This window comes from Eucalyptus grandis, chromosome 11, assembly GCF_016545825.1.
Source record: "Eucalyptus grandis isolate ANBG69807.140 chromosome 11, ASM1654582v1, whole genome shotgun sequence".
NCBI classification, from domain to species: domain Eukaryota; kingdom Viridiplantae; phylum Streptophyta; class Magnoliopsida; order Myrtales; family Myrtaceae; genus Eucalyptus; species Eucalyptus grandis.
The window spans coordinates 4,560,368-4,571,621 of record NC_052622.1 but is presented as its reverse complement, the minus strand read 5'-3'; the positions used below and the strand labels follow the sequence as shown (position 1 = coordinate 4,571,621).

Below are 11,254 nucleotides of genomic sequence, written 5' to 3'. Positions count from 1 at the left end.
TACATCCAATTCCTGCCACAAACGTTTCAAGGAGTGAAAGTATTTTGTGACAGTTTCCTCTCCTTGTCGCATCTTCCCCAGCTTCAAGGTTAACTCGTAGATTTGAGATTGATTACCCAAATCTGAATACATCTCACACACCGCATCCTGCAGTTCCTTTGCGGTATAATAGCCCAGATAATTTGCACCAATATCTTCTTGCATGGAGTTGGTCAGCCACGTCATAATAGCTGAATTCTCTGCATCCTGCATAGCCCAAGCGGGGTCATCTGTCGCTGGTTCTGCATTATCTCCAGTCGATAGCCACTTTTTCCTCTACCTCGTATATACATTCGAACGGATTGAGACCACCGGAAAAATTATCACCATTCAGCTTTATGGAAGTGATTTGAATAGGATGAGCTTCGGTGGATTTTGTAAGAAGTGATGGAGGGTTAGACTGGGTGGTTGATGATTCGTCCGACATAGTGATCGAACGAAAAAATTACTCGAGGTGAATAGATGAAGGACCTTTGGGCTCGATACCATGAAGAAAAGAATCTGTTTTCTTATTTCTCATAGAGTGATTACAATGAGTATAAATACATGAATAGAGAACCTAAATTAGGTAAGAAACCTATTTAGATAAAGATCCTAAGTTGCCTCTAATATCAATCAATATCTAATTTACAGCAATCAGAATAAAAACAAATCACATAATATCACGTAATATAATCACATAATATAATCAGGAGAAATTCTAGAAGATTTCCTAATACATTCCAACATAATTGATCCTCAATTTTGTTGATGACGAATATGTCCTGAGGTAATATTGAACTCACGGTCATAATAATTACCGAAACCATGTAATTTCATCAAAGAACAAATCAGAGATAACTAAATTAACACTTAAATATATCTCGTAGTTTCTATTGGTGAAATGACTCTTGATCATAGATTCCCTTCAATCATGTCAACTCACTGTTTCTGGCCATCCCCCTTCAATAAGTAGGAAATCTATCCTGAATTGCATATTAAAGGCAACCATGTATTGACGCCTCATGCACGTTGACAAGATTATCTTCAATGTTGGATCACGTTTTTCAAAAATTAGGACTAAGAACAGAAAAATGTGAGAACGACCAAAGAAATATTTCCATCAATTAAAGGTGAATTCCATGGTAATTGACAGTTATACAAAGATCAGCCACTCGTTACTTTAACATTAAAATTGAGAATACTCCGTCTCCTTTCATTCAACTGGGTATCGACTATTTTCTCCAAACTTCATGATGGCTTTGCAAGTTTAGGGATGAAATAATCGCTTCCTATCTTTACCTAAGGAAGTCCTAACCATAACTTTACCCTGAGGGGAAAAAAAGCAAAACCTTGAACTTGTAAAGCTTTATGAAAACTCTGTACAATTCCCATCAATTTGGCCATGAACTTCTGCGGATGAAACTTAGCAACCCTTATACTTTTTAGGCTTTGTGTGCCACCTCTTCTAGCTTCTTCTCTACAAATCTCTCAGACAAAACGCTTAGCAGCTTGTTGAGTGACATTCCTTCACCTATAATCTTCTACTTCCCCTCATACCTATGTGTAATTCCACTATTGAGTTTATAATCAAGGAATGCAGGGAAATCTACTTGCTTGTCAAGGTTGCATCCCATCTCCCCTGCCAAATACTCCACTTTCTCCTCCCAAAAATCAGGATTGTAGTATCTGAGGATGCTTTCTTACTCATGAGAAGCATGTCTTCACAGGAAAACTCATAACTCTAGAAGAGCTCAATCACCTTCTGCACATTCTCACAACTTGTCCTACTCACAGCACCTATTGCAACCTCGAATTCCTTTGTTCCGTACTTGTAAACAATTTTCACCAGAAAACCAAGCTTATAAGCAATGTTCCCCTCAAAAGATAGACCCAAAACCAAAGGGGCTTTTGTCAAGAACTTAAAAATCTCATTAGAGTTCAGTCCACATTCTTTAAGAAAACTAATTCTGGGACACAATTTCCTCTCCTTGCTCGCATTAACAATGTAAGGAAACACAAGTACGATCCTTAATATTTCTTGATCATCTAACCCTGCAACTGACCTCAATATCTCTACCTGGCTTTCCAAGTGTTCCACATGGTATTTCAAAATGGCAGGAAGTTCACGCAACAATGCCCCAGTGGCATCTTCATCTCCTCCCCTAAGTTCTAGGAGAAACTCCACTCTTGGAATCAATTGGCCATCCTATCAATAACTCCGTTGCTTGTTAGATAATTTCAATGATTTGTTCTTGTCTGCAATGATTTCTTATGTTTTTTCAGCACTCACAATACAATAATCTGTAGAAATGTAACCATCACAAAAAGTGAAATACAATAAGAATTCATATACAGTTAGAACAGAAGATAGGCTAGCATAGGGACTCACTAAATGGGCATAAAAGGATTCACAAATGCTTTGTTTGGGAGAGGGAGGAAAGCGGTAAAAGGAGGTGAGTGAGTGAAGAAACTTTTTTCCTTTTTCCTCTGGTTCACTCTCATAGACAATTCCAACTTTCAAAATTAGTTTTTATTCATGTCAGGACATAATATATCAGTTTTGACATGATACCATTAAACCATGTCAGCATGTATCCAAATAGTTTGTTCTTATTTCTTCTCCATTGACATTTGTTTATAGAATGTGGAAATTTAATACAGGATTACCAAACATAGGATAAAACTTAAGAAACGCCATAGAATGAGGCCACACACTAAGAATACCAATGTTCAGACCTGAATATGATGAGTTTGCATAACTCAATGATTATTGCAATCTCGCAGATATAGGAATCTTACCTTGCCATAGTTATATTCCACCATTGAAGTAGTATGGCTATTCAGCTTAAGGTGTCTTCTAATTTGCCATTCCAAAGCCTAACCTTAAGTCACGTAGGAGAAAGAATGAAGTTGCCAATGCACCTATTATGCATAAATGCCACACCTTTGCAGATCTCTTGAGGATAATTGATCCTCGATTTTGTCAATGATGAAAATGTCTTGTGAGGTAATCCTGAACTAACAGCCACAATATTTTATGAAACGTAATTTAATCAAAGAACAAACCAGAGAGAACTGAATTAACACTCAACTATATGTTGTTTCTATTGGTGACATGACTCTCCTGATCATAGATGCCTTCCAATCATCTTAACTCATCGATTCTGACCATCCCAGTTAGGAAATCTATCTGAATTGCATAACAAGGGCAACCATGTCTTGATGCCTCATACATATTAGCAAGATTAATTTCAATGTTAGATCACTTTTTTCAAAATATCAGGTCTAACAAAAAATGTGAGAGCAACCAAAGAAATATTGCTATCAACTCAAGGTGGATTCCTTAGTAATTCACAGTTACACAAATACAAAGATCAGCCACTTTTCTTGTTGCTTTAACCTTAAAATGGAGCATAGTCAGTCATTTCATTCAACTGGTATCGACTTTTTCTTCAAACTTCATAATGCCTTTGCAGGTTTAGGGATGAAAAAGATAACTTTCTATCTTCATCTAAGAAAGTCAAGCCAAAATTTCACCTTAAAATAAGCAAAAGCCTTCAACTCATGAACCTTTAGAAAACTCGGTGACTAAACAATTTCCATCAATTTTTCCATGAACTTTTGTAGATGAAATTTAGCAATCCTTAATTTTTAGGCTTTGTGCACCAGCTATTCTACCTTCTTCTTTGCAAATCTCTCAGATAATACACTGAGCAGCTTGTTGATTGACATTCCTTCACCTATAATCTTCTTCTTCACCTCGTACCTATGCTTAATTCTACTATCGAGCTTGTACCCAAGAAATGCAGGGAAATCCAATAGCTCATCAAGGTCGCGTCCCATCTCCCCCACCAAATATTCCGCTTTCTCCTCCAGAGGATCAGGATTGCACTGAAGCATCTGAGGATGCTTCTTACTCATGAGAAGCACGTCTTCACAGGGAAACTCATGACTTTAGAAGAGCTCAATCACCTTCTGCATATTCTTAGAACTTGTCCTAGTCACAGCACCTATTGCATCTGTGAATTCCTTCGTTCTGTACTTGTAATCAATTTTCACCAAAAAACCAAACTTATAAGCAATGCTCCCCACAAAAGATAGACCCAAAAACAAAGGGGCTTTTGCCAAGAACTTGAAAATCTCATTGGAGTGGAGTCCACATTCTCTGAGAAAACTAATTCTAGGACGCAATTTCCTCTCCCTACTCATGCTAACAATGCTAGGAAACACAAGAATGATCCTGAATATTTCTTCATCATCTAATCCCGCAAATGACTTCAACAACTCTACATGACTTTCCAAGTGTTCCACACAGTATTTCAAAAAGTTAGGCAGTTTCCACAACACTGCCCCAGTTGCATCCTCATCTCCTCCGCTAAGTTCTAGGAGAAACTCCACTCTTGGAATCAATGGGCAATCCAATCAATGTTAAGAATGGGGGGATGCATCACAATCAAATCAATTCCACCATAGCAGCTCAAGAAATTAACGAGCCTTTCAATTTCTTCAAATGGCTTAAGAGACAAAGCCTTCATTAAATTCACATTCTTGAGAACATGAACAATCTTTTCTCTAGGAATCCCACTGTCAATCAACAAATTAACCTTTTCCTCAAATCCGACTAAGAATTGCAGTTCAGTTGACATAAAGAGACGCTTGAGCTACGTCGGGTCAACCTTTCCATCTAAATTGTCACCCACAAAGAGTATAAAGGGATCGATTTCATCTGCTGCCAACATGGAAGGGCATTTCGCAACCAAATGGCAGAGCTCAAGGCCACCGAGTCTGACAGATTTCAAAGAGGCAACACGAGCCCGCAACAACCCCCGAAAAGGAAAGACTTTAACAAGGAGTTCAATCAAATATTCAAATTGCATTCAAGGACACGAACTGTTTGACAATTTGTCTTTGAGAGTCACTCACCCGATTCGAACTAGACATTAGATGATGAGTTGACGCGGTGGCACTGTAGGTGAAGTAATGGTGCTCTCAATCTGACTCTGGACGGTTGACTCGAATTCAGCAAAAGGGACGACCTGGGGGATTAGGATGTTGCGGAGCGAGGGACTGAAGCTGAAGATGGCGAGCGCTGCGAGTGGAGAAAGAAAAGCGGGAGGTCGAGGGCTCACCCCATTCCTCCCCTAGGAAAAGATCTCTCCTTGCTTGGTCATTAAAGCAGGCACGTCATCCACCACAAGTAATATTCTGGACATCAAGTCCAACTGCAGACTCCTAGTCCTTAGAAAGCGAGGAACCCATTCCTACTCCAACATTAGTTCGTAGTCCATGAAGCCCACCACCGAGAACACCATCACCTGTGCCTTCTTCCCCCCCAAAAAAAAAACGTCCCCATAGCATCACCGTCATCATGACCAGAACAAACACCGGAAACTAAACTCATTCACGATCCCGCACCATCACCCTCGCTCCACACCTACGCTGTCAACCCTCCATTCCAATCGAGTGAATCGAACGGACCAGAAGAAGCAGAAGTAGAATCGAAGAATCCTAGCCTCTTCAAACTCCTTAGATGTAATCGACACTCCTGCTCCTCCAGCTGGGGATGGAGCTCGCGAGGAAGAACTTGAAAGGAGTAAGGAGCGATTTGTTGAGGGCGGACAGGCTTGAGGTAATGGGGAAATTTTGGACGAAAATTGTTCAGCGATTTTTCTTCAAGGTAACGATCCTCTAGTTCATTCCAATTTATTTATTTTTAAAAATGCGTCTACTTCAGGTTCGTAATTGAGATTTTTCTTAACTTGTTTTGGTGGGCAGGGGGTTGCAGCTCCTTCTTCCCCTTTCCTCCATGGCCGATATTGAGTATATAAGCCAGGTTGATGAATTTTCATTAAAATGCTTTGAAATTCTAAAAATCTGTTTATTGGAATCACCGTAACCGAGTGATATAAGAGAAAATTATAATCTTTCGATATTATTATTAGTAGATAATTTCATGTCAACTTTAAAACGAATTATGAGTTCTTTCAAATATAAACTTCATTGAATTATTTCATTTAAGATCTTTTTTCCATTTTGATAAAAATTGTTTCTAGCATAGATAGATGGTGTCCACTTTGTAAAATGTATACATATATAAGCCAAAATCAGTTGTTTTTTATATCAAAAAATCATATGATGGCAGTGGCACGTATAGGAGCAAGATCACCAATTATTGTTAGTTTTTACGTTGTCATTGTCCAAATCATGTAATAAGGGAAAACAATTCACAATGGCTGAGGACGATTCATAAGTTGAAATCAATGGTTCTTGATATTGACAAATCATAAGTCGATAGTAACCCATTAAGCAGCAAGATCGCATGTTATTATTAGCTTTTCAATTGAAATTGCCCTAATCACTTAATGAGAGGAAAATTCTCGATGTCTATCACCTTCCATCACCGTTTTGGCCCTTGCTCTCTTACCAATTTATTTATCCTATTGGAGGATGCAAGAATGCAAGAGAGAAAAACAACAAGATATACAAGGACACAACATCAACCTAAGAGCTAGAAGAAGACAACCTCGAAAATAAGTCCCTCCCAACATGATACTAGGTTGCAGGCACAAACAACGAGTACATAAAAATCTTTTCCGATCAAACTGAGGATGGTTCTCTAAACCTCATTGCTACCTCCAAATAGAAAATTTTAGTGAAAATTGTTGAAGCACTTAATGGAGTTGACAATGTTTATAGAACCATCTCGGCTTTGTCACTCATCCGGTGGGTAAATAAGCATTTTTGGATGCATTTGAATTTTACTAATATCTTCTTCAAGCATTTCTAGGACTTTGCTCATTGAGGACCAATGGTCAAGGTTAATTGAATATACCAAAGTGCAACTATTGTCATCTTTTTTATCACCTTCCTTTCCTATTTTGCAACTTCTTCCATTTCAACACATTTTCCTTCATTGACTAGTCCAACACCCACAACAAATTTGGCTTGAGTGTTCCACAATGGCATTTACATTTTTCCTTGAACCTTCCATTTCCATGAGCAACATCCCAAAGCTATAGACATTTGATTTATAAAATACACGACCAATGTTTTTGTGGAACAACATGAGCACCATCTATCCCAAGATTCATCTTGCAGCAATCAATGCTACTATGCTATTAGAAGTGGAGTAAAGTTTCGTGAGTCCAAAGTCAGAGACTTTTAGAGTGAAATTCTTGTCTTAATGAATATTGTGAGGCTTGATATAAAAGTGTGGTATTTGTATGTCACACCCCTGACGTGGGTATTTAATCCCCCTTGCCACCCCAAGAGCAATCTCATATATTTTCATGTAATCAAGAAATCTCATATATTTCATGTTATCAAGAAACTTATCACCTCCATTAGTGAAGATATATTTGACATGAGATCATACACAAGAACCTATTTCGAGCCTTCATTCACTACATTAACATGGTGCACCCTTCCAATAGTAGCCACTTCACTAATAAAATCTTGACCATGAGCCTTGGACTATTTTAAAATCTTGATGGCGATTTTGTTGCCGCTTCCAAGCATTCCTTTGTACATAGAACCATACCTCCCTTCACCTAGTTTGTCCTCAAAATTTCTAGTGATCTTCATGAATTTGAGTAAGAGTACCTTATGGGCAAAAAGTTGTTATGAATGTGCAGAAATTCTTCAATGTTTTTGGTCATTGCTAAATTAGAAATATCACAACAAATGGTGTCTCGATTACAAACTTCGCTACATAAAAAAACATTGAGGAAAACTTTGATAGCTTGGAATAGCTTCTTTTTTTTTTTTAGTTATTCTTAGAACAAATCATTTCTGCATACCTACTATAAATATAAAATCAGAAATTCTCCAAAATGCAATATCATATAGGTAGGACACCTGCGGAAGGGATGAAAGATGTGAAAAAAAAAATGAACGAAAAGAAATATGGAAAACAGAACTCACGAGGAAACGGAGTAGTAAAAAACTACTTTGCACAAGTTTTGTCCAAAAGAATATGAGTGCATGCGTGCATTTGCAAATAAATGGAAATAATAAAGTTTACAAAGATGATAGACAATATAAGAAACTCCCTTTGCTTTCTCAGCAGTCAACAAATATAGAGAAACAGTAATTTTCATTATGAATTAATAATTTCATGCCTACTGTCGTGACCCTCCAACGAAATCTCAGTAATTTGGCGTGACGATTCAGTGGCAGGGTCCGTGGGGCAACCAGCATGTTACACCTCGGCAGTAACGATGGTTCAGCTATAGCAGCGATCATGCATGATGAGGATCGAATGAAGGCGGTGACAAGGGGATCACTACATCTTCAGGGGGCAAGCAAACATCAGCAGAAGCATGAATGCCACAGTAGCTCTTATCTAATGTGGAATAGACAAACTGAATCCATCTTCTGTTGAACTGTACAATTAGAGAAACAAACTACTTTAAACCCTTCGGGGACATCACCACATGACATGCTTGCTCTCTTGTAAATCAACGACTTACAAACTCGGCAAACCTATGAGCTCAAGCGGCCACCCGCCAGACAAATTCTACTTGCTCAAACCAAGGGCAGTTAGCTCGAAAAAAGATCACTCCAACCAACTGGAATTGGCTCCAAGAATCTATTTCCACTGAAGTCCGGAATGATCAAGATGCTCATCTCCAACGTTTGCTCCAGCAAACTACCGATGAAGTTATTGCTTCTTAAAATTTCAAAGCTTCAAGTCCCCATGAGAGATTACTGATACTTGCAGGAACTAAACTGGAGAAAAGATTACCTCCAAGAGACAAAAAAATTCTCAAACCTCTGAATTCACCTGAGAATTAAGAAACCTTCCTGGTAATTCCATTCACTTCGAGATAAAGCATTTGCAAAGCCCTGCAGTTTCGCATCTCAGCAGAAATGGGCTCCACTAAAAAATTTATTCCTCATACTCAGGTCCTTCAGTCCGTGTCTGCTCCGAGTAGAGGTGTTAAATGGGTTGTGCAACCCATTTATGGACCCATTTAAGCATAAATGGGTCATTAATAGGTCAAGCCTTAAAAAATAAGGTACCCTGATGGGTTTTAAAACTAAAAGAACTAAAATAAATGGGTCCTAAATGGGTACCCATTTTAGACCCATTTACAAACCTATTAAAGTCTAAAGATGGGTTGTGCAACCCATTTATTTTTCTTTTCTTCTTTTTTTCTTCTTTCTTCTTTTTTTCTTTCCTCTTCCTCCGGTCGCCGGCACGGCGATGGCCGGCGACCGGCCAGCGACCTCGAGGCTTGCCGGATCGGCGAGGCTCGAGCCTCGCCCGACGCCGCGAGCCTCCGGCTCCTTGGATCCGGCGAGGCGGAGGCCTCACCCGACGCCGGCGAACCTCGAGCTCGCCGGATGCTGGGAGGCGGAGGCCTCGGCCCGACGTTTGGCGAGGCTCGAACCTCGCCGGCCGGGCGTTGAGCGAGCTCGAGCTCGCCGGATCTCGTGAGCCTCGAGCTCGCCGGCGTCGGCGAGCCGGGCGAGCTCGAGGCTCGCCTATGGCCAGCCACCGGCCGTCGTCGTGGCCGGCGGCCAGCCAAAGAAAAAGAAGAAGAAGAAAGAAAAAGAAAAGTTATATTTAAAAATTAAAATAATTAAAATTTTATTTTAAAAAATAATTAAAAATACATTTTTAAAATAATTATTTTAAAATTTAAAAAAATTGTCCATTAAATTTGTGTTGTATAAAATTATTTTAGCAATACCATTTTTTAAATATATATATATATATATATATATATATCTATATATATAATAAATTAAGTTTAATTAAATGGGTCGGGTATGGGTTGGGTATGGGTCGGGTCGGGTATGGGTCAAAAATTTTGCATTGCAATAAACGGGTCATAAACGGATTAAATGGGTCGATTTGGGTCGGACCATTTATGACCCGACCCACCCGTTTAACGGGTCTAGCTCCGAGCAAAGCTATTCCTCTGAGGCATATCATCAAACAGTCACCGTGCAGTACCCATTTGGCCTCATTGGATCAATAGCTAAGAAAGCTTCCTCAAACCTCATGGCAGAGAGAACAAGGACATTGTCTTCCCCTGAAGGAGGCATACAGATTCCTATGAGTCGCGGTAGATAGACGTGCCCTGCTTCAATCAATAGAGCTGTACTGTTTCGAATGTCCACAGCCGCTTCATTTGCCACTATAATAACTTCCGCCTGAAGGTTTGATAAGAATCGATAAATCATGCGATGGTAAGGATCATGGAGTTGTGAAGATCCACCCGTTCAGGTTACTTAAATCATTTTTCGCCAACGCGAGAAGGCCGAACCCGCTAGCACAGAGTCGCGATGCCACGTCGCGCAACATCAGGCGCGTAAGAGGCGAAGGAGAATAAGGATATTGGCGGCTGGAACTCAAGAACGCCTGAGCGTGCGATGAGCGTGAGCCGTGGATCATCAAATTCCTACCATTGAGCTCGAGAGCTTCGTCTATGGAGGCTGACCTTGCTGAGGAGAAGATGACTTTATTAAAGAAGGAAACTTTCAGTCCTGTAACTGACTTCCGGAGATGGAGAGAGAGCTTGAGTTGGAGATGGTGGATGGTCGTCCTTGTCTGGGCTGGAGCTACTGTGCTTGATGGGCTTAACGGAATTGGATCTCACCATTTGCGTTAAAGCCCAAATGGAATGAATGTGGCCGGACTTCATAAATGAATCCTGCCTTAAAAATGTATATTCAATTAGTTCGTAAAAATTCAGATGTCAATACCTATTAAAGTTACATAAATACTATTTTTCAAGGAAATTGTCAAAAGAGTGTCTCGTGAATTATTAGTTAAGGAGCATATTAAGACAAAAGGAAAATCTAAATTCTATGCCAACATGAAAGTAGTCATGATTGCTCCCGCTGATGAAATACATTGCTTGGAAACAACATGACAGTTACAGTATATGCAGCCGTTTGCTGAGTGAAAACTAGAGACGAAGACCTATTGCTTTCCTTGCTCTGACAAGTGCAATGCCGTATGAGGAGAAGCCTTGCAGAGGAAAAATATGGAGCTAAGACGCACGGCAGGAACGATGCCCCATTTGACAGAAAACATTTTCCTCACCAGAAAGTCAATACAATACTTGCGAATGCTTGATCATTGCATGAACCCCTCAAGGATCATGCCTCTTGGTTTCAAACCGTTGTTTGCTCACGAAGGCTGCTCTTGTTTCTTCTCAATCACCAACTTCCTAAATTTATCCACTCTGCAACAGTCTGGGAAATGTTGAAGCAACAT

The 11,254-nt window shown here is 39.6% G+C and overlaps 1 protein-coding gene across 1 annotated transcript; it reads right to left on the bottom strand.

The window, feature by feature from the left end:
* Positions 1–1,762: 1,762 nt before the first annotated feature.
* On the bottom strand, positions 1,763–3,942 carry LOC120289592 (transcription termination factor MTERF8, chloroplastic-like). The gene is made up of 2 exons (XM_039304697.1): positions 3,700–3,942; positions 1,763–2,227 (listed from the first exon to the last, which is right to left on the bottom strand). The coding sequence occupies exons 1-2, from the start codon at positions 3,940–3,942 to the stop codon at positions 1,763–1,765; spliced, it is 708 nt and encodes a 235-aa protein (XP_039160631.1).
* Between the last annotated feature and the right edge of the window lie 7,312 nt (positions 3,943–11,254).

Bases quoted from the DNA above. Each gene is read 5' to 3' on its own strand.
- LOC120289592 (XM_039304697.1), bottom strand. From the start codon at position 3,942: ATGAGTAAGAAGCATCCTCAGATGCTTCAGTGCAATCCTGATCCTCTG. The intron at 2,228-3,699 runs GTAGAATAGCTG...AGTTATTGATAG, and splicing joins AGAGATTTGCAAAGAAGAAG to GATGGCCAATTGATTCCAAG.